Genomic DNA, 22,619 nt, shown 5'->3' on the forward strand with positions numbered 1-22,619 from the left:
GAGCATTGTGGGTCACATAAACCACATTAAAAAAAAATGCTGGTTTGAATCCTGCGTAATCCAGTAGGACATGCTGGTATTTGTTAAGCATTGGGACAAACTAAATGGTATGGCTGTTCGGACGCAGACGGGGAGAGTTTGTGAACGGATTCGTTCACTTCAAATCATCGAGGATTTACTGGCTAAGAGAAATGTTTTCTTCGAGATTTCAAGGCAACACGCGGTGAGGAATGATGCGACGTTGTTGTTTTTTTTCTAATTAAGAATCATAGCAGCGTGTTTTGAGTTTATTTCTTAGCTTATTAGGTTATTTTATTATTTTATTATTATTTTCTCATGCTTCTCCCCAACCAGCTGAACTGCGGAATCATTACCGCCACAATTAAATGATTCAATAACAATGAAAACAAAGTACACTTGTGCTGTTCCCATTTTGGTGCAACATATTTTTATACCAAATATAAAATAAGTATGACGTAAGAACCACCTAACAGGACAGAGAACGTCATTGTTTTTTTTTTTTGATATTTCGATATTTGTAGGCCTGCAACAGACTACCAATTATCAATTAATCTTCAATTGACCTTTTTTTAATGAATGTTTAGTTGTTTTGCATGTGATGTGTCAGGAAATGTTGACATTCCCAGAACCAAGGGTGCCACATTCAATGTGAAAGTCGTTAAAAAGATCGGAGAAATCATCAAATAATCACATTTGCCAAGCTGAAAACGGCGCTTCTGAGTTTGCGTTCCACGCGCGAATTTCCGAGGAGCACCTGAACGCAGCACAACCCTTCGCGCACATGAGTATGACGTCATGCGCTCGGACCGAGCCGTGACCCGCTGCTCTGGCTATGCTAGGGGTCCGTACCAACAGATGTTCGGCACACAATACAGTAAACACGCGTCATTTGTGTAAAGTAGCGCGTTACGCGACGCCGAGTCGGCGTTTCTAGAAGGTTGCCCGCGTGGCAGCAGCGACTCTCACGATCTGCGGTCGGTATTTTAGTAGTAGCGTGTTTATATTTTAAGTTTGCCCCCCAGCTAGCCGGCTAGCTAACTTAAGCTTGTTTTCCAGCTAAGCGAAAGTGAAAACGGAGTCGGAGCGACGTGGCTGCGAGCTCGCGGAGTTTGTTTCCGAATAAACTCAACCGAGGTACGTTTTGTTGTTGTTGTTGTTGTTGTTTCCGTCATAATTAAACATGGGGAAGTGACGGTTGAGTGCGCTGTCGCTGTCGTTGCTTCCTTGTATCGTATTTACATTAACAGGGAGTTGCTATGATTTTAAGCTAATTTTACATTAAACGTACGCAGTAAAAACGTAGTAGCAGGTGTTTTTCAGTTGTAAAGCTACTCTGAAATGTGTGTTTTAATATTTCGATAAGGTTAGGTGTTGACACTGATGGTGCCCTCTTAGTGTTCAGGTAGGATCATACATTTTGATTGGTGTTATTATATTAATATTTAGATGCAGAGAGAGTACATAATGTGATTTTAAAATGACTTGCGTTGGCAACATAGCTAGAGTTCCTGACAGGTTACAGAATGTGTAACATTATTTACTGTAACACCGGTTAAAGGAGCATTTTCACTCATTAATTCAGAGATGTTGAACATTGTACTTTCTGTTATCGGAGGCGTAAACCTTGTTCCTTCTTGGCTTTCAGCAGCAGCGTGACCCTCATCAACATGGACCCCTGAGAGGCTTCAGACCACAGCCGGTCTGACCTCCCAAGCAGAGGGAGCGGGCAGATGGGGAACAGCTGCTGTCACGCTGAGAGTCCCTGTGGAAGTGCGGAGGAACGGAGCGGCTTGTTGAAAGATGACTCCAAGGTCACGGTGCCCCCAGTTGAAGACGTCGTGGAGTGCACCTTTCCTGAAGAAAATGATGACATCAGGTGGGTTAATCGTTGCGTTCATGCTTTTTGGAGACCCCCAGCACCTTTACCCTCAGCACTACGTGACTACATGGTGACATATGTTTCTTTATGGGGGGGGAAAGTTATTATATACCTGTAATTCAGCAGGTTACATCTTCAAAGATATTTTTATCATGTAGAGTAAACCTTATGGAGGAGTTTTGCTCATAGACGGCAGCAAACAAATACAGAAACACACAGCAGTGAGTAGAAACAGTTGATCCAAAATACACACACACACTGTATGTGCTGGCATCGTCACGCCTAATTAACTTTACGAAAATGTCTACCAAAAGAAGCCAGGAACCAGACGGTGACTCTGTTCCAACCACAGCTGCTAAAAGACCAAATTACATTTTGTTTAAAAAGCCAGTCGCCAATACCCAGCAGATGGTTTGTTACACGGAACCATCTGAGAAGCCGTCATCGGAAACCGTTTGGGGGGGGGGGAAATGAGCAATCTCAAAAACAGATTTGGCACATTATTGGACCATCTGTCAATCAAACTCTTAAGTAGTCGGGAGAAGAGATGTCTGTCTTTAAAATCCTGGTCTTTTCGAACAAATCAAAACATCCAAACCTTTTATTTTAAAGATGTGATCTGCTGCTGGATAACATGTAAATAGTGACATTCAGGATTTCCCCCAAAAGGTTTGCAAGGGTTATGTGACAAATCACAGAGTCCCGAGAATAAGAATTGGGGACTTCCAGAGGGTTTTTTTTTTTTTGTCATTTCAAAACCTTGAAACATCTCTGCAGAATGTTATCAAATTTGGCTTCCTGTTTATGAAAAAACTTTGCATCATTCATATCTCGTATACCATATGATGTGACATTGCTCGTCCTTCTGTGTTCTATCACTCAGGAAAATACCTGATGAGGCCGATATAAAGGTGGATATAAAGGCCTTGCAGGGGAAGCAGAGTCCTGAGCCCAATAGCACTCAGGAGAATGGACCCTTGCAGAAGGAGGTCATACACATAGCAACGCCTCCTCGCAGCAAGGAGTCTGAACGCAAAGAAAACTCCACCACATTACAAGATGAAGATATGAGGGACCGTCCTGCAGCCACTGTACAAGCGGAACACCTGCAATGCACTTTCAACTCTCTGCAGAAACAACATGCCACGGCCGATTGGGCTGTTTTTACAGCGACAACAGAAGAAGAAAATCCAGCCTCGGCACAGGACAAAATCCCTGATTGCAGCTCGCTGACGGCAGAGGTGGTTTGCCCCGAAAACCACACCGGGACAAACGCAACAAGTGAGCACGTTCCATGGGACACTACTCGTGAAAATGAAGAAGCGGGCTCCAAAAACGCTGGAGCCGAAATGTCAGGGGAGTTTTCTCAAAACAATGAAGTGTTACATGTGCCAAACCCTCAAATCACCGCTGCGGCTCGTCCGACGTCGTTGATCTGCACGGTCGGTCAGGAGAGCGACAAAGAGTCTCCGAGCTGGTGAGTCACTTGGCAAGACAAACTGTGAAGTTTCTGTTCCTGCTGCTATTTTAGATGTTGGTAAAAAAAAAGCAAAACGTGTCATGAGGTGGAATCGGGTTACGTGCCATTCAGACTGAGCAATACATATATTTTTATCATTCAGGTTTTTATATTTTTAAATGTATTTAATTGTCTAAATAAACAATATTCTATTAATCTGACGATTGTAGAACATTGGTTCCAAACACGGCGGTAGAAAGAAATGAGGTGTTTGATGCGCTTCCTTGGATCCTGAGCACTATGGTCACGGTCAGAAACACCGGTGAAATACTCTCTGGTTCATGGGAGGAAAAGACTTTATGTAAGCAAACAGACGGCTATAGATTTATTATGTTTAAATGTAAAATATGTTACTATTCTACCTCATTATATACAGAAATGGCCCCAAAAGCACTTATAAAATATGCTCCACTATACTACGTGTACTACTTGCTGTGTTTACTACTTCAGAGGGAAACCTAGTCATACTACGCTGACCTCCACTTTCTTTAATTATTTTTTTAAATATATTTTCCACTTCATATCAGTAAGTTTGACTATAGGACAAAGGAAAAAAGCTTCATGTCAGCCCTGAATGTATCCAAATGGCACCAAATTACACAGAAACACTGTTTGGATCTTCAACAAAACTTGTGTGAAGTAGATTCTTTGCTTTGTAGTTGGATATCAAAGTAAGATAAAAACTCCAACTACACAAAAAGTAAGTGGAAATATATCTTTTTCTGGTGAATTACTTTGTAATTTTACTTCTTTGGGTCACTTTGAAGTAAAACGAGTCCGAGAAGGAAATAAAACAACTCCTTTGTTGTCAACCTATCATGTGATGTTTAATGACCTCAAATGATAACATGGAATTGGAATATTATCCATGGAATGGAAGGTCTTCAGGCTATTATTTACCACGCCACCCGTTCTTTTTATGTCTGAGTGGAAAACATAAGATGGGTGTATAACATAAGCAGATGACTTTGTTGTTTGCTGTAGCAAAGCCTCCCTTTTTTAATCATCATGCCTTTCACATCTATGGTTACTGCCATCCAGGGCAGTGTTGCAAAATCAACAAGCAACGTGATAAAGTACCTTTTAATATGTCAAGCATTAAATACACATGGGGGGGAAATTCCACTCTAATTAGTTCCTTGAACATATATCAACACAGCGGCGTTAATGATTAAGTAATGATCTTTTCTCCTATCATTCTGTGTCTAGTGCTGTGACAGAGGATTCAGAGAGTGGCCGTTCTGAAGTCCAAAAAAGCCATGATGCCTGTGAGTCTCCTCCTGCACCGGAGCCCACGAAACTCAGCCACAGTGGTGAGGAAGGAGACTCCGCCAACTGTGTCAGGGAGCCAGACGCCACAGCTCGGGCCGACGCCAGCGAGAGGTCAGTGGGTTCAGAGTTTGTGACAGCAAAACAAGACTCGTGATTGCAACAACTGCGTGCTTGTTTTTGAGAGCCGCCCTATGACCACTAGGGGGCATATGAACACCACAGTTTGCTGTATTAGTCACTACTTCCCTCATCATACATCCTTATTTTTTTCCCCACAATATCTCTATAACAAATGCTTGTTGTCGTGTATGTATCACATTTAGGAAAATACTTTTTATAGACTGAGTTTCAGATGTAAAGGGTACATTTTAATAAAGCAGGAAATGTACCAAAGATGTGTTTTCTCTCTCCAGCTCAAAGTCCGATCAGGACATGCAGCCAGATGCTGAGTGTATAACTCCAAGCCCAAAGGAAGCCACTTCCTTGGAGAACATCAGACAGGATATTGGGGAGGGAATGATGCCAAAAGAGCAGGACAAAGTGGAAGGTGATCCCAAAGTGGAGGATGAGATTGAGGAGGAGGAGGAGGAGGAGGAGGAGGAGGAGGAGGAGGAGGAGAGCGCCCACTCAGAGGCTCAGGCTGGGAAAGATGCTGAGGTTCAGGAGGTAACCGGAAAAGAGGAGCAGCTGGCGGGGAGCATGTCCAACGATGTGAAGGCTGATGAGATACCTGTCACAGACGAGGAAGACTCTGATGAAGATGACCTGGGGAACAGGTTTGTGGTTTTTTAAGTTGCTTTAAAGAGTGAACTTTACATCATTTTCTCTGTTACATATTGTGTAATAAAGCTGGACCTTAAAGTGGGGCACAGGAACACAGGAAGCTGCTGGAATGACTCCTAAAACTCGGAAATGAGTCGGCATATTTGCACTTCCGGTCTCTCAAATTCAATGGATGTTTTGAATTAATCTTTGGTTGGATGCCTTTCTGTGGTTAACACAAGCTTAAGAGATTTCAATGTTTGACAATATAAAAGGTCCCTCTCTCCACATACCTCTTGTGATTTTTAAGCTTTTAGGGTCTTAAGAAAAGCAGTTGCTAATAAGTGGCTAAATGTGAGTCATTGTCTTTTACAGCCTGGTTGTGTAAACTCATGTGACCGTGATGTCATTCGTTTATAGCTTATGTCAGCTTTTTACGTCTGGCATCCGTGCTTCAAAAAAAAAAAAGGATCTTGTGTTTGCCACAGAGCCTATTTCCTGCACTAATCATCAATCAGTTGAACATGTGTGGCTAAGCATCGAGGGAATCGTAGTCTCTCGTGCTGCTGCACTCACTCGCTACCTGGTCTTGCCTTGGAAGAAAAGTCTCTGACTAACGAAGCGTGTGTGGAATGCTCACACACATTTCTCATAGTTCTTAAAATAGCAGGGCATTGTGATTTTTGGCCAATGTTGCTTAACAGAGTAAATAAACGGGGCATTCCTTTCAGCAGCGGATTAATACCAATTTGGTGCTCGAGTGAGTATTTGTAGCGGCAGGCTGGCGTGTGTGGGATTAACTCAAAATAAACTACGGTGCCTATGTCGATGAAGGACGTGTCACCCAACGGTGTGGATCTTTAATGTGTTTTTAATAGTTTGGGACAACAATGGCACAGAAGAGTACGGCATATCAGGCTTTGTATGCACAATCAATTCAGATCTTTAGTGGTATTTTTCAAGTTAATAAGCATTGCCAGCCTTATGTGTGACGTATTCTTGAGTTCAGTCCCTTTTAAGTGTTTGTTTTCTTTTCAGTGAAGAAGACCTTTACAGAGGGGCCGATGAGCTGTCATCATTACAACGAAATCAACCAGAAACGACACGTGAGTTCATCCAAATCACACATCTATAAAGACATCATTGTCCTGTTTTTTGTTTGTTTTACCCATCGCTTCCTGTCGCTCTCCTCAGCTGTGAAGGTGGAGGACAGATGCAGTTTGGCACCGGCGGTGGATATTGTCTTTTACAGCGAGAGAGAGTGGAAAGGAAACACTGCCAAAAGTGCTCTCATTAGAAAGGTCAGTGTTCCTGTGAAGAAGCTTTTCAAATGAGTTTTTTTATTCTTCCCATAAATGGCTAAGAGATTTCCTGTGGTGTCCCGGTGTGCTGCTGCAGGGTTATAAAGAGATGTCCCAGAGGTTTGGCAGCGTGAGGAGAGTGAGAGGGGACAACTACTGTGCTCTCAGAGCCACATTGTTCCAGGTGCTCGCCCACAGCACCCAGCTTCCGGCCTGGCTGCAGGAGGAGGACAATAACGTGGTGAGTGCCAAATACTCGCTTAAGATGGTGTCAGTGGACCAATGGCTAAGCCTCATGTCCCTTAGTTACCGTTGCTAGGCATGTCAAGCATTTAAACAAACTTTTTCTAATGTCTTTTCTTTAATAATATTGCTTTTTAATCTCAGCTGCTGAAGCACCTCGAGGCTCAGGACGGCCTGATAAGCCAGTGGACATTCCCGGGGGAATGCTTGCAGGGAGATGGAACCAGAGACGTCACCCTGCAGCTAAAAGGCTACATGGAGCTTCTCCGGGATAAGGTACCGGCTGCAAGTCTGCTCCGAAAACATGCGTACAGTGAGGAAAGTATTTAGAGCGAGTAAACCACAGTACTATTTTTATGTCATCCGAGGACACGGAGTATTATCCACAGAGCTTTGTAGACGTGATTGCTTCCATATGTTAAAACACTGCGCTGCTCTGTCTGCATCCTAAACATACAGCCAACTAATGCCCTGAAGGAACCGGAGGGATACATGCACCCTCGGCCTCAAAGAAGCCGTTTCAGCTCGTAAAAACCACAGTGCCTCTTTACTGTAACCGTATGAGGCCCCCCGAGCAGAATTTATAGCCGGCCACTGGTAGCTTGTGAGGAATTCTGATGTTCGCTGCACATGTTGTTGTTTTGTTTTTAAAGTCTGACCCATTTTGCTCCATGAGCGGTAAGTAACTGCTTGTTTTTGTCACTGGAATTACAGATTCCATACATTTGCACTCAGAATAGACTGTGTTGTGTTATTCTGGTCTGTGTCGAGTCCACAAAAATTCAAATATGCACCAGTGCATTTACGGAACAAGGAACAAGCCCAGGACCGGTTTGGACTGAAAATAAGTTTAAGAGTCGACACAAACGGAAAAACTGCAACAAGAAGCTATGTTTGGTAGTTGATAAATTGGGGAAAAAAAGCTCGTCAAAATAGATTTTCATTGATTTGCTTCCAGTGGCAGGCGGCAGTGGACTGCTCCTCTGCTGTGGAGCGCCAGCAGCTGTGCGAGCGAGTGTTCCAGGGAGGTGAAGAGGAGCTGGGGCTCCTCGAGGCCCTCAAGCTGCTGATGCTGGGCCGAGCCGTGGAGCTGCACGGCTGCATGCAGGGCGGCAGAGACGTCCCGCTCTTCTGCTGGCTGCTGTTTGCCCGGGACTCGTCCAGCTGCCCGCGCTCCTTCCTCTCCAACCACCTCAGCCATGTTGGGCTCAGCGCCGGGCTGGAGCAGGTAGGAGAAACCCAGAGCTCCTCGTTATTTGTTGACTCGCCTGAACAGGCATTTAATGATCCGGTTTAGTGGCCTACATTCAATAGTTTCCTAGCAGGAGGGGGAGCATGCACATGGACAGTTTGATGGTGAACAACACTAGAGATCGTCATCATGCATGACACACTTAACGGACAAAAACATCCACTGTTAGATGTCACGAGATTTGGGCGTGTCGCGTTCTCATCATAATAAAACCTACAGTCAAACACGCTGACACTTGTGGTGTTTTTTAGAGCCGTTGCCCCGGGGGCGAGGCGGCTTCAGGACGGAAAAGCTGCTGAGTGATTTAATTGTTATTTTCACGCCACTGATTTAAAGCTTTGGCAGGAAGAGAAACACCAACCGTAGATGTCATGTGCTCAAGCAGCGGAATAAATGTGCATTTTAAATTGGTGTTTAGGTGGAGATGTTCCTGCTGGGCTACGCCTTGCAGTGCACCATTCAAGTTTACAGACTGTACAAGGCCGACACGGAGGAGTTCGTCACCTACTACCCCGACGACCACAAGGACGACTGGCCGTCCGTGTGCCTCGTCACGGAGGACGACCGCCACTACAACGTGCCCGTTGTAGAAGCTGCGGGAGAAATACACAAGCGGCTCAACTCCAGCTGATTTTTCCACTGCAGAGAAGATGTCCCGCCATACAAACGAAAACACTCCTCAGGTCAATCAAGGTGAATACACATTCACGCCAATTCAAGAAGTAGTTCCACATCTTGGGGCATTTGCTTTCTCGCTGCGTGTTGGACGAGAAGATCAATACCACTCGTGTCTGTCCGAGTACAGCAAGTAGCTCGTTAGCTGTCTTTGTGCTAAGCTAACCAGCTGCTTACTGTAGCGTCACATTTAGCATACAGATATATGAGTGGTATCGAGCTTCTAATCTGCAACAAGAAGGCAAATAAGCCATTTCCCAAAATGTGGCTCTATACCTTTAAAAAAAAAAAATAATATGCTGATGTGAGACCCTGTACAAGATGTGGTTTACACACGTTTGTACACACTGTACTGTATACAGACTTTTCTACATGAGTATGTGTACATATATGTGCATCTGATATTGCAGTAGCACCTAAGTTATGTCCAAATTAGTGTGCAGGGTGTCATTTTGACTTTCAGGTGGGCAAAATTGTCAGTTTTGATTTTTCTCTTTTCAAAAGATACAACGGAGCTGCCAACGGCGCCAAAACCATTAGATTGTTAGTGTTTACACTGGAATTTGGACACTTTGATTTGTGTATTTATTTATTTTTTTCGAGTGAATAAGTCGATGAAGGATTGATGAATTCAGGTTAAACAGTTTGTACCCAATCGGAGGACTTGGAGGATTAATTGTCGGAGGTGTGATTTGTGATGGTGTGTGTGTGTGTGTGTGTGTGTGTGTTTGCAACTCCGTGTCTGTGAACTAAATGTGTAACATGTTGCCTTTTTAACCAAGCTGTTCTGAGGGCAAAAATGTGCCGATGTTGCTGCAAATACTGGCGACCGTTCCAACCACCAGCCACTGGATTCAGTAGTAAACGCTCGCTTGGTCCTCCATGTTGCCTTAGAAATAATGCACAATAAGAATGAATGTTGGTCATAATTGATGAGGCCGTTTTCTTGCCCTGATTCCAGAAGGTGATCTGTTAACGGTGAAACGTTGATTATGCCAACTGCAGGAATGTTCTTTGTGTCAGATGTTTTGATGGCATTTAGATTAAATGAAAGTACAATTTTTGTATTTTTTTTTTCTCCCTCATGATTTTGATCAACTTGTTATAGCTTTTCCTAATTTTATGAGGACTTTAAACATGAATATGAAATGAAGTGCACTGCAGAAAATGACGCACTACGACTGTTTGGGGTCTCGTAAACTCCCATCTGTAGAACATGGTTGAATACAATGGATTTTCCTATGCTCTAAATCTGATTGGTTTGGACATTTTATTTTATTTTTAAGCAGCACTACCCGCTAAATCCTTTTCTGATTCTGTTATTAGATTTTCTAACATGGAGTTAAGCCTGTTTGGGCTTCAGTAGGATAACCTATGGTACATTTGTTTTGTCTGTCAATGACTTTCTGGCAAGTAAAAGAAATGTAGTACATAACCCACCCGTTTTATGGTCATTTACATTTTATTTTTATTTATTTTCTTGTCACGTTCATCTAAAGTTGCACCAAAAGGGGTGAGGGTACTTTTCAACACATTATTTAAAAGGGGAAATATTGGAAATAACAAGGATCTGAAGCTAATGTCAATAACGCACACAAGGGTTAATAATAAAGCAATTTATTTGCCAAATAAGAATGCCTATACAGTATATACAGTACATATGACGGCCTGAATACTACCAGGAAAATGCTTGGCAAAACAGAAGTAGATGGACTCCCAGACTGCATGGAAAGTGAACAATCATAATTGTATTCTGAAACACACGCAATGATATAAGGAGGGATTCCCGACCCCTCTGAGCAATTAAATATACACATTGCATTACCTATATAAAACAACAATAATCTGTACACCGTTTGTATGTAAAATACAATTGCACAACCCAACAAGTCCCACAACATCTCTATAATTGAATCGAAGCAAGGCCTTGCCGCTTAATCTTGATAAAATGACATAAAATTATTAACTCTGTATTTTGGCAACTCCACTACCACTCGACAGACGATTCGTTCTTGCTGAGGAGGAAAGGTTCTCCTGCGTTGTTTTCCCTTGTTTACCAGTAAACACATGAAAGTGGTTAATACACCTGCTGATGTGATGATGCAAAACTATGAGAAACGAGGGGAAAAAGGTCGGAAGACATCACGGTATTAACGTTGATGAATGAAAACTTGGAGGTGCATGGCTTTCTTTACAATGTGTGCTTTAATGGTGTGTAGGTCGACGGGAAGAAGTGCTCGTCCTTTTTTTTTCTTTTTTTTTGTCTGTCGGGAGAGAACCTCTGAAACCAAACCATACCCGGGTCCTCTCTCCTCTCCAGCACTGAAACACTCGGCAGTCTCTTCTTCAGCAAAGTTCCACATGGAGACCGGCTTTTCCTTTCCCTGCAGTCAAGAGTTCACTCCTGCTCCTCCTCCTCCTCCTGGAGCTCCTCGATGGCGTCCATCTGAGTCCGGGAGCACACCTCGCTCATCGGGGCGGAGTCCTCGCCCTCCACCACCAGCTCACTGGACATCTCGCTTTTTTTCTGCAGGAATGAAAACCACAAAATCCTTCAAGTCACTGAGCAAAGAACTGCCAAACTAATGGATTACACGTGGAAGAACGTAGTATAACTGGAGGAGTAATCCCGTCCTGAAGGCAGTGACGTGGAGGTAATCAGGAGCGTGTGGACCCTCCTCAACCCAATAACCTCATATGCCTCTGGTTGTCGGCACTAACTAATTACAAACTGGAGACACAGATAAGAATATTAAGACTTGGCTGTGATTACAGTAGGCTCTTTCTAAAGACGGAAAGGTTAAAAAAAAAGAAAAATCCCAGTGGTAACATGGGACTTTTCAGACTGTAAATGGAGTATATTGTTCAGCATCATGTGCAAGCCTCCCTTCGAATTATGGAGATAAAACAAATGTAAATAAGCTAAATAAACCTAAGCTTTAATAGGATGCAGCCAGTAAGACGGTCATTCTTCTAATATACTAGATAAGATAGTGATTAGATAATAAGGAACTTGAGGAAAACCTGGATGTCCTGATTAATTCTGAAATACATTCAGACAAAGTTTCCTGACAAATCGGTGAGACGTTAACTGTGAATATGTAGTGTGCGTTCCTATAGCCATTACCATGCTATTTATTATAGGAATTGGAAAAGAAAAAAATGTCATCTGCCCCAATACATAGGACGTCAAATGCAGTCTGCCAAACATACCAGGATGTCCGACGGTCTCCCGTCGCATTTCTCAATATGCAAGCCAGCATGCTTTTCTGGCTATTCCGACCCACGGTTCCCAGCAGGGATTCGTGGGTGGGACTGGATTAGTTTCAATTACATGCTTGCTTGTACCAAACAGGATGATCATAATGAGTGAGGGATGTTTCCTGGTTATAGATGAAAGCACAGAATAAGGTGTGTAATCTGGTGCTTCCAACGAGGCCGAACCCAAGTGTTCTCACCTGTTGTCGGTAAACATAGCACGCTGCTATGGCAACCATTGTCGACTCTCCTATGAAGCCAGCCAGGAGGGATCCGACCCCGAGCGTGGCCCCGTGAACCCTGGAACACAAAGCATTACAAAAAAAAAAAAAAAGGATTATTTTTGGAGGTGTGGAAGTGAAAACCATCCTCCTGTTTGATGTTTCCAGGAATAAAAAGCAAGAAGGATCTGAAACATTTTAGCAGAAAAACACACGATGCTGTATGAATTAACAGGGTGAGCCTGAGTCACCGTGCTAACCTTTGTGACCCTGACACTGTTCTCTGAAGTGTTGACTTACCCCATATAAGGCAGCACAACTAGACTGGTGATGAGGACAATGATGCGGAGAACGGAGCTGGGGGCCAGCACAAAGGTCTTTTTCAGGGTCATGAGCCATCCAGTCAAATGAGCCCGAACAGTCACTGGAAACACACACACAAAGTGGAAACATCACCCCACTGGTCCGAGCTACGCCCCGGCTAAAAAAAAAAAACCACAGCAGGAAGGAGAGCGCAGCTGCAAACTGATGCTGAAAAACATCTAATCCGAGTGTCTTACCTGGCAGGGGGAAAAAGGAGAAAATCCGCAGCGGGACCACACACAGATTAGCGAAAGCGTACTCCACTCCGATGACATCGACCAGGATCTTCTCCGATAGGTGTGGGGTCCAGAACACCACAAAGCAAAGCTGGACACAGAATGGACAAAAGCAAATTAATTTGTGCGCTCGCTCGCACCACAATAGAGTCGCCCGGCACGCCTCATTAGATTTCATTAGTTCATTAACTCAAGGGGCTTTCGGATTGAATGTGGGGCCTTTTTGAAGCTCGGCACAAAACCAGCGAGCGAGCAAACACGTGACGGACAATGTTATCGTTTCTGGAAGCAGTTGCCGAGGCACGTGCAACATCACCGAAGCATCTTAGAGCCGCTAACTGTGTTATAAGCATGTTAGAGTGTTAAACAGAAGGTGTAAACCTGTCTGATCTGAACGTGAATAGAACAGCTATTTGTTTAAAACTGCATAAATAGTGTACTCCGAACTTAAAACAAGCACCAGGGGAGCCTAAAGATCCATAAAAGGTGTTTTCCCAGAATATTCCTGTCATTCAAAAATAATCTTTCCAGCAGTCCTCGTTCAGTCCGCTGATTTCATCAACGTTTCTGCTAGCCAGACACAGACGAGGCCTCTGAAACCTGGATACGGAAAAAATACTGAGCTTTCCAGCAATCATGCTGTTCATTCATGCATCTGAGCGAGGAGCTGATCGGGATCAGTCAAAGTGGCGAGGAAAGGACTCCAAGCGTCAGGTCTTTCCTGACGGGGTACTGCAAGGATCAGTGCACGGTCCCCTTGTCTTCTCAATATACACTGATGAAACCCAGTTCCTTTAGTCCTTCCCCTCCAGACGACCCGACTTGTCTCAGCACGGACCTCAGTCGGCCTCGATAAGACCTCAAAACGCATGAAAGAACACCACCTTCAACTCAATCGCTCCAAGACTAAATTGGATCGTACCTCATTTGTGCTTTGCACAAGATGAAGTACGACTATGCTGAAACAAAAATCGATGAATTCATTAAGCCTTTCTGCATCCTCCCTGTCTTATCAGACGTAATAGGAAATTAATTGCGCAAAAGCCTTTCTAATGTGGTTAAGTGGTTTGTGAGCCTCTGAACCATATTATACAAACAGATGACTTGCAACTGATGATTTCATTCAGTACAGCCCATGGCCCATAGCTAATTTGTTTGGCTGAAGGGAAGCATCCGTCTCCCCTAACTCGGCTGTGGACCCTCTGAACAAGGTGAAACATCCAGACTGCAGCGTCTATTTTCATGAGATGAAATGGCTTGTTACAGGACGTTACTCAGTTCCCTTTTCAAATGTATTTGTCTGCCTCCTCTGCTGTTTTTTCCCCCTATTACGTCGTCTTTCCTGCATGTGTAATCACAACAAGCCCCGACATGAGAGCTCGTGTTTTTAACATACCCATCCGCCTGTCGTGCTGTGTCGAGCACACACACCCTCATACATGTTTACAGCTCTGGGACTCCACATCTGGTGTGCATCTCTCCTCCTCCTCCTCCTCCTCCTCCTCCTCCTAAAATACCCAACCTTGCCCACCAACTTCCTGATTTTCTTATTCGGGCTGTTGCGAAAACTATCTGGGGCAACAGCTCCTTATTTCCGAGCAGACGTTCACTTTGCTTGAATCATCAGAGAGCCCGTGCAATCTTGCTGATCTGATGGCAAAATCATCCAAACATGAGGCTGAAAAACAAAGAACCACTGAGCAGCAGTGTCCAGTGTGACTGCAGCACTCGTTGCTCAGCAGATAGAGTCCACCTGCGAGGCGGTTTTGGAATGCGTTAACCGATAGCTTTTACGTGAATGCCTATTTTATTAAGCTCTTAAAGCTTGGGTGTTAGCGTTGAGGGGAAACAAAAGCCCCTTAGCCTCTTCACAAATTCCACCCTAGTGTCTCCCTCTCTCTCTGAAACCTGAAACCACAAAATGAGGGCAAAGGAAAAGTGCAATCACTCTGCCTGTAAGCCGCGAGCTGCCATCCCCTTTTTAAACATTAATGCACAGCTGTAGCAGCACAACAAACCCGAACGTGTGCTTCCTAAAGGTTGCCGAGGAAGCAGCCAAGTTCAGAGATTATTTAGCGGGAGAAGCTTTGACAGCATTGCCTTTTGGCAACCTTTGCAAAAAAAAAAAACTGTGTCAAAACATGTTTCTGCACAACAGTGGACTAGTTATGTCAGAATTAAAGCTGAACCCTGGCCTACACTCGGTATCTTTTCATCTGTGGTGCAGCAGCATTAGAGAAGGGTAAACACCGCGGAGGTGTCGTGTTTTGGGGGAAATGTTCTGCTCGCTGGCGATGTGTCTTTTTATAGGCATGTACAGAAATAGTTTTAAAACCACATAATACATCTGCTGTCAAATATGTGGCGTATGTGGTATAATGAGGTATTTTTATTACATGTTTTAAAGTAGAAATGCTTAGGAGATGCGTGTAGGAGAGGTGTCAATGAAGGACACTACAGACTGTAAACATATACACTGTGCCTATTATGAAAACACAGGCTGGAACCTCATGCTAGTTGCATCAACTACCACAGTGAGTCTTAGTGTTTTGTGTCTACATTACAGTAAAGCCTGAAGTGAAACTGGATTATTTCAGTTAATATAAAATGTCAGAATAAACTAAATTTGAAAGATCAGATCTCTATATAATGTATAACGATATAACAACGCTGCAAATCCTCCACATTTCTTGAATAGTTGACTGAAACAATGAATCGATTATCTAAATTCTGCTGATTAGTTTCCTGTCATTTGATTATGAGTTTCACTTCCAAACCACATACATTTTTCCTTTAAAAAAAACACCGTGCAGAATTGGTTCCACACGGACCATAAATCAAACTGTTTTTCTGAGCGAACCCATGCCAAACTCAGAGAGTAAACACATTCATCTTACCGTGAGCGACAGTGCCAGACAGCAGGATGTAAACTTTTTAATATGAGACTTGGTGACGGGGGTGGCCGCGTTCAGCTTGTTGCTGGGATTGTTCTGTTGACGAGAGAGCGACATTAGAACGCTATTAACACTGTCACTACTGCAGCAAAAACACTAGTAGTAGGAGTCTGGGTTACCTTGTCAAAGGCCGGGTACACTGCTCTCAGTTCAGTTAGCCAACCGTAGGGCATGTGACCCACGGGGTATGTGGCCGTGAGCACAGCCACAGCCTGGAATGACAAAGACACGGCAGCTATAAGTCATCGGCACTCCGCCACTTTAATGATAACAACACCACATGCGCCGCGCGCGGCTAAATTAATGACGGCTGTCTAACAATAGCCGGAAAAGGACACGACACACGTGTCTCTCGCTTTCCCAGCGGCGTGCGGTTTTTCACAAGTGGATGGCGGTATAACAGCCCCCCGAGCTTGTTATTGTGTCCCAAACAACGTCGGGCAGTGTCAGGAACAGTAGAAATGTTTTCGCTCAGTGTAATCATGGCCTGAGTTCCACATGAACATGGTGAATCACCCAAACCACTGGCACCCAGTGTTGTGGATGACTTCCAGTTCATTCTGGTAAACAGCTTTGTGTTGTCTCTAGTAGTTAGGGTCTCTGTTTGACCAGAACGCTCCAGAGGGAGCTTGTTAGCATCTGGCTTTTCATCTGCAGTAACTTGAGGCAAAAATTGGTCCGGTGGCTTCACAAAGCTGTCACGTCCCTCAAACACCAGTCTATAAATACACTGCTTTGTAGAACAGGTCAGATATGTTTGATGAATTAAACTCCTGATCCACGCACCTCTGTGGCATCGGTGGTCCCCTTGAGGTCGCGAGACACAAAGAGGTTGACGATGGGTCGGCTGATGCGCTGAGTGGCCAGGATGAGGGCCAGGGGCCACCAGAAGCTCAGCATCTTTTTGATGGTGGCATCGCCCTGCGGGGGGATTTCGAGATACATCCAATGAATCCAGTCTCGTTTTAGAGAAGACACACCTTGTATCCTCATTTTGTCATTACAAAAAAATCACTTACGCCGACATCCAGTCCACTGGAGTCTGGGATGTTGTCGTGAATGTTACAGTAGTAACCCAGGCCCACGATGCTGAAACGGACGAAGGCACCCATATACAGGGAAAGGATCGGGATGAGTAAAGGCTCCACACATTCTAGATTACTGTGGAGGAGAATGGCCACGAACACAATCTGCAGGAAACACCAGCGACAATTAAGAGCCAAAAATCACACATAACAAAAAAACACAACTCTTCAAATGAAGCCTTCTGCATTGAATTGAAAAAGAATGGATGTCATTACCTGGGCCACAACATCAGAGATTGAGGCCGAGCCGACTATGACGCTGTACTTGTGCTTGAGAAGTATCCCTGCATGAATCCACGCCTTCAAAAGCAGAACAATGGAAGTGTTATCCCAAGACACTGAGCTTTTAAACCGAAAACAAAAGCTCTATTTTGGACTCTAACGCAGGGAATACACTATCAATTGGCAGCAGCATGGACAGAGGATTTAAAAAGCAGCTATTTCTACGTCAGGTGCGTTTAAAATCGATGACTTCATGATGAAATGTCAGACTGCTAATGCAGAATAATCAGGCTATACTGTACACTCACCATTGCATCCAACAAAGGGAATGCAGCCAGGTATAAGAAAGCCTTTCTCGTCTTGCGGCCCACAGAGTCATCCACATGGTGGAGCTTATTAATGATGTAGTATCCTAAGTCTGTGTAAGCTAAAGAGGAAACAGAGGAACCCACTGGTGAGAAGAGGCTACGGGAGATCAATTCTACGCTGTTTTTGTTATTTTGAGTAGCAGAAAGTTAAGGTTAACACCAAAAAGCTTGATTTTTTGATGCCCAAACAACCCTTAAAAACACGCACCTATCAAGATGTGAAGGACGAACGCGATGACCCCGGCCGTCGCCATGCAGTACACGGCCTTCCTCCGGTCCCGCCTGCTGTTCACGAACACCAAACCCACGTTCTTGAAGTCGCTCATGGGTCCGGTGAAGAACTTCATCAGGGAGTACGCCAGCCCGTAGCTGGCCAGCATTTCGATCGCATCCTCTTTGACTGTGGCTATACCCCTGTTGAGGGCCTGGAGAAGACGGCGTTATGGGAAGTGGCGTGGAAAGAGTGAGAGGAGGGGTGGGGGGGAAGAGATATTCAGTATGGCAGCGTGACCAGCTCACATGACAATGACTTATCTTTATCTCTGACCAGATGGTGCTTCACCACAAACCCCTGCGTCGATACAAAATGCATACATGCATTGGTGTTTTACAGACACAATAAAAAAAAGAGAACTTTGACTGTTGCTTTCATAATGTCTGGACGTTAAACTCTACAGCTGCCCTTTTCCTTTTGCAGGACTGCGTGTGCTATTAATACCAGCTAACAGAGACATTACATAAGCGTAATCCCAACATCTCCCAGCCACAATGTGTGTTTTTTTTTTGTTTTTTTTCTGCTCAAGGTCTCTCTCTCTCTTGGGGGAAGCCAGAATGGTTGTATGACTGAGAAAGGACAAGAAATGTCCAAACAGGAAACTGTGACAATGAAATATGAAATCAAATAGCGGGTGCGTTTCATTTGTACACATGATTCGCTGTGATCCAATAAAACGGGCCTCTGATTTACCGAGTAATCAGATGTCAAAGTAAATGAAGTGAGTGGTGCCGCTCGTTAATCCGCAGTAGCTCAACGCATTTCGGTGACTGAAGTGACATATTTTCAGTGTAAACAAGGGGCCTCCCTTTCTGCCTCCCCCTCTCCTTCCTCTCCGAAATAATGTATATAAAACCCTAATGGAGGTCTTCTTCTTCTTCTTCGCGGCGCCTTTCAGGCTAAGCTAGCGCGAGCGTCAAGCACGAGCCAGCGACCGTTAACTGACGAAATAAGGGGGGCGATTTTTTTTTTTCTACAAACGGTGTCGGTGTTTCCTGGAGCTAAAAAAAAAAAAAAAACAGCAGCTGACACACTGAAACATAACTGTCACCGCTCCGGAATAAAACCCACTGAAACATAACTGTCACCGCTCCGGAATAAAACACACTGAAACATAACTGTCACCGCTCCGGAATAAAACAAACAGTTAGCCGCTGCTAGCAAAGGGCACGGCTACAGTCGTAGTTACGTTACCTGTTCCCCGAGGTCGATGGCAACGTTGGTGATCGCCAAAGGCACCAGAAAGCGGATGAGAGGCCAGTAAGGGCTGAGAGATGGAAACTCCACCATAGTAGAAGCCGGGACGACAGAGCGAGGGGCATCTGCCTCGGGTCTTGATGGGTGGAAAAAGGGGAATCAAAGGCTGGCGGCCGGGAGAGGCAGTCCTGCACCTGTATTTGTGGCGAGAAAAGGGAGGTTACGTGGGGCAGCGGCGAGAGCCGGGGCGCTGCTGTCGCGGCGGCGCTTCACTCCGCTTCGATGCTGCTGCTGCTGCTGCTGAGAGGAGGCGAAGGTCAACGGCAATTTCAGACAGGCGCATCTTCTTCGCGAACCATCGTCAAGAGGGTGGGAGGAGACGCGAGCGGACATCAAAACAGCGCCGGATTTGAGAGAGGAAGACGTCCCACCACGTCGTTCACCGAGTCACAGCGATAATCCGATGAGGAGGAGAAGGGGGGGTTGGGTTAGTTTTATGGCTCCGCGTTTGACTGCGCCTCTCTCTCTCTCTCTCTCTCTGTGTTGTCGACCCCTCCCCGAGGATCTACATCACCGCTGCCCCGCACGTGGGCACAGGCATCCCGGCCGTGACATCATCAGCGAGTCTAAACCTGACCTGTGTTATTCATGAAAGACTGCATATGTGTGTTTACACCAGAGCACACACAAAGGAACGGTGCTGAGTACTGAGAGTGTCTGTGTATTAACTGGACTGGTACAAAGGTGGTCAGTTGAATCAAACTGGGGATTTAAATGGTAAAATAACACATGAATACATATTTGTTCATGTTTATATTGTACCCCTCCTTTAAGGACAGCAGTTATATTTAGAATAAACAACTGAGCCATGACCATATCTAGTGAAACACTGACCCCTAGTGGACAAAACAAATACAAGCTGGCTTCAAGACATGTTTACTTTTATATAACGAAAAAATAAAAATGTCTAATAAACATTAGAGGAAAAGGCAGCAGCAATGTAGATAAGTATAAACATTGGCAAAACTTTAAGCAAAATAAATTTAATTTCTCCTAAAATGTACTTTTTTCTGCAATAGATGTATTTGACCAAATTCTATCAAAAAATGTATATTTGTATATATTTTGTATCTGCAACACCAACTCTAACCTGAAAGTGTTTGTGATCAAATGAGAAAAAACATGCAATCCCATAAATGGAGTGAATTTTGTGTTGTTATTTTGTAATAGATTGGATTGTATGAGATCTGTGAGCTTTTCAGGATAAAAGTTCATTTTTGACCATGGAAACAATGGTATGACTAAAAAAAAGGTCAACTTAATGCTTTCTTCCAGTTTTCACCTGAGAAGAATGCTCATTTAGCCATTAATTTACTGTCTGTTTACCGCACACAGGATTGCTCGGTCTGTGTAAAGTTAATGTCAAGTGGAAACATGCCACTGTCCGTAACGTTCAGTCAAAACACAAAGTTGTTTGTGTGTCTACTTGGTGCCTGTGGCAGCGTCTGTAGTACGTAGCCTTTTATTAGCAGACCCACTTTTCCTCCGCTGCTGTAACCGAAGTCAGATGTTTGAGCTCCCACCTGCTTTATGCATTAAATCCTAAAGCTACAATATATATATATTTATATTTTTTATAATGTCAGGATTTCATTACTTCTATTGCTTAATCCAATAACAGAGAATTTTGTGGTTTTCTTTTTGAATGTCAATTGTTTACGAGCTGGTTTTTATGTCTGGAAGTGTGGAGTAGTTGGCTACTAGTGTGTGGGTGGGGGTTTGGATAACACAGGATGGCATGGTGCCCAGGTATCCTTGTTAAAAAAATGTTTCAGAGAAGGCAGGACCTCAAATGACTTAACATATACCTACATACCGGTACATCAATATTATTGCCATGTCAGCACAGGATGATGTTTGTTCTTGCAGTTGCTGTCAGAGGTGGTGACTCAAGATCGCTGTTATTGGCATCAACACGTATTTTTCACAACTTCGAAAACAGGTTGTTTGTGTTTTGAGGTGTTGGAAACCTCGTATGACCTTCCGGCTTGACAGACGCCTCTCATAACTCATCTAAATCAATAATTTGCTGACTATAACGACAACATTTTGTGATTTTTTTATTTTTTTTATTTTCTTTATGGCTCTCTGACTTTAGGAAGTCTATGACGTTTAGCAGTCATGACATACATTCTAGTACTTTAGTATTATTGGCAGCCAGAGATTTGAGATGCAAGGTTGTTAATGTTAACAAAGAATTGGTTTTAAGAAAGATGTTCGTACACATTAGTCACATTTTCAAATAGATGCAAACAACAATGAAAAAGTACAGTAGCCTGTTGTGATGTTTTGTATTTACTTTTACTGTAATGAATGTCAGCTTTATCTATAAAGCAAGTTTCAGCACATTACATGGTCAAAAAAAGCATTAGAATTACATTAAAACAATGTGCAATACAAAGTAAGATGGAATAAATGTGTTTTTGAAATGAAATGAAACTACAATATGGAATAGAAGTACAGTTAGAGTGCCGTTATAATTTATAAATTACAACGAAGGGAACAAAGGAAGAAACATTGCAGCAGAGAAACTAGTCAATCACAGTTTTTAAATGTTAAAGGTTGAGTGGTTTGTTTATGGAGGTTTTCAGGTGATGCATCACGCCCTCTAGTGGTCATTTAAGGGCAACACACGCTAGGATTACAACTGACTAAGTTGTAATCAGTTCAGTTAGAAATACCTCACATCAGCAGCCGAACTCTCAAAACGACTCCTCATCCTCACAACTATCACTGATATTTTATTTCACCTGATGATTTGTCAGAATCCCATATGTTCTTGTGATATTGCACTGGACATTAATATGCAAAAACCTCTCATTCAGTGTCATCTATAATCATGAGTGAACAATATTGTTTGTAAAAATGTGGCTTTAAAATGCTTGGAAACTTCTGCTTGGATTTTTCACCCAAATATTACTCATCAAATGAAATGCTGAGTATGTTATTTATGTTATTATTGAGTATTCTGGCCGTGTACTAAACCGCAGAGAGAGAGAGTCAGAGGTGGACGAGCAGATGTGAGTCGAAGAATGCGGAGACTTGGCAATCTGGATGTCTCCTTTAGCAGTATATCACTCACCTCCTCACTTTTCAGGTGTTTTCCCTCACAGCTGATTTATGTTGTTTTCAGAAGGATAGAATAAGATGGCGCTCTTAAAACTGTCTCCCCCTCATGTTTATTTGTCGGCCTCCCCTTCAGGTTTTTTGGATGGAGAGTCATCCTCTTCTAACAGCTGGTATCTTCATCCCACCAATCAAAACCTGAACCACGACTCCGTAAACATCCATCACAGATACAATGAGTTAGTATTCATATACTATATTATCTGGATTTACTGTTTTATCTATCAGCTCAGTGTAAGAATGAATATGTTTTTTTGAGTTATTAGTGCCCGAACAATTCTGAAATTGAATAGCACTTCCTGTTTTTATCTTTTTGAGCCCCCGAACCCTC

The 22,619-nt window shown here is 43.6% G+C and overlaps 2 protein-coding genes across 7 annotated transcripts; one reads left to right on the plus strand and one right to left on the minus strand.

Annotated features, from left to right (window-relative positions):
* Positions 1 to 812: 812 nt before the first annotated feature.
* Positions 813 to 9,986, plus strand: LOC311028799 (uncharacterized protein). Of its 6 annotated transcripts, none has more exons than XM_084033577.1 (12): positions 813 to 1,159; positions 1,670 to 1,897; positions 2,784 to 3,377; positions 4,629 to 4,802; positions 5,105 to 5,264; positions 5,295 to 5,467; positions 6,492 to 6,559; positions 6,648 to 6,754; positions 6,852 to 6,995; positions 7,142 to 7,273; positions 7,956 to 8,225; positions 8,668 to 9,986. In XM_084033577.1, the coding sequence occupies exons 2-12, from the start codon at positions 1,752 to 1,754 to the stop codon at positions 8,878 to 8,880; spliced, it is 2,181 nt and encodes a 726-aa protein (XP_083889703.1). In that variant the 5' UTR covers positions 813 to 1,159; positions 1,670 to 1,751; the 3' UTR covers positions 8,881 to 9,986. The 6 variants fall into 6 exon arrangements, with proteins under 6 accessions (XP_083889703.1, XP_083889704.1, XP_083889705.1 ...); XM_084033578.1 differs by having other exon boundaries at positions 5,105 to 5,249; positions 5,280 to 5,467; XM_084033579.1 differs by having other exon boundaries at positions 5,105 to 5,249; positions 5,283 to 5,467.
* A 539-nt stretch (positions 9,987 to 10,525) lies between these two features.
* On the minus strand, positions 10,526 to 19,782 carry ankha (ANKH inorganic pyrophosphate transport regulator a). The gene is made up of 12 exons (XM_084033586.1): positions 19,100 to 19,782; positions 17,840 to 18,056; positions 17,572 to 17,690; positions 17,258 to 17,341; positions 16,976 to 17,146; positions 16,743 to 16,877; positions 16,076 to 16,168; positions 15,900 to 15,992; positions 12,964 to 13,093; positions 12,704 to 12,827; positions 12,383 to 12,482; positions 10,526 to 11,451 (listed from the first exon to the last, which is right to left on the minus strand). Exons 1-12 carry the CDS (start codon positions 19,193 to 19,195, stop codon positions 11,323 to 11,325), a joined length of 1,491 nt encoding a protein of 496 aa, XP_083889712.1. The 5' UTR covers positions 19,196 to 19,782; the 3' UTR covers positions 10,526 to 11,322.
* Between the last annotated feature and the right edge of the window lie 2,837 nt (positions 19,783 to 22,619).

The sequence above is a fragment of the Eutrigla gurnardus genome (genome assembly GCF_963514095.1).
Source record: "Eutrigla gurnardus genome assembly, chromosome: 18".
NCBI classification, from domain to species: Eukaryota; Metazoa; Chordata; class Actinopteri; order Perciformes; family Triglidae; genus Eutrigla; species Eutrigla gurnardus.

Bases quoted from the DNA above. Each gene is read 5' to 3' on its own strand.
- LOC311028799 (XM_084033574.1), top strand. From the start codon at position 1,752: ATGGGGAACAGCTGCTGTCACGCTGAGAGTCCCTGTGGAAGTGCGGAG. The intron at 6,560-6,647 runs GTGAGTTCATCC...CGCTCTCCTCAG, and splicing joins AAATCAACCAGAAACGACAC to CTGTGAAGGTGGAGGACAGA. The intron at 8,226-8,667 runs GTAGGAGAAACC...ATTGGTGTTTAG, and splicing joins TCAGCGCCGGGCTGGAGCAG to GTGGAGATGTTCCTGCTGGG.
- ankha (XM_084033586.1), bottom strand. From the start codon at position 19,195: ATGGTGGAGTTTCCATCTCTCAGCCCTTACTGGCCTCTCATCCGCTTT. The intron at 16,878-16,975 runs GTAAGTGATTTT...ATCCCCCCGCAG, and splicing joins CCAGTGGACTGGATGTCGGC to GGCGATGCCACCATCAAAAA. The intron at 12,483-12,703 runs GTAAGTCAACAC...TTTGTGTTCCAG, and splicing joins GTTGTGCTGCCTTATATGGG to GGTTCACGGGGCCACGCTCG.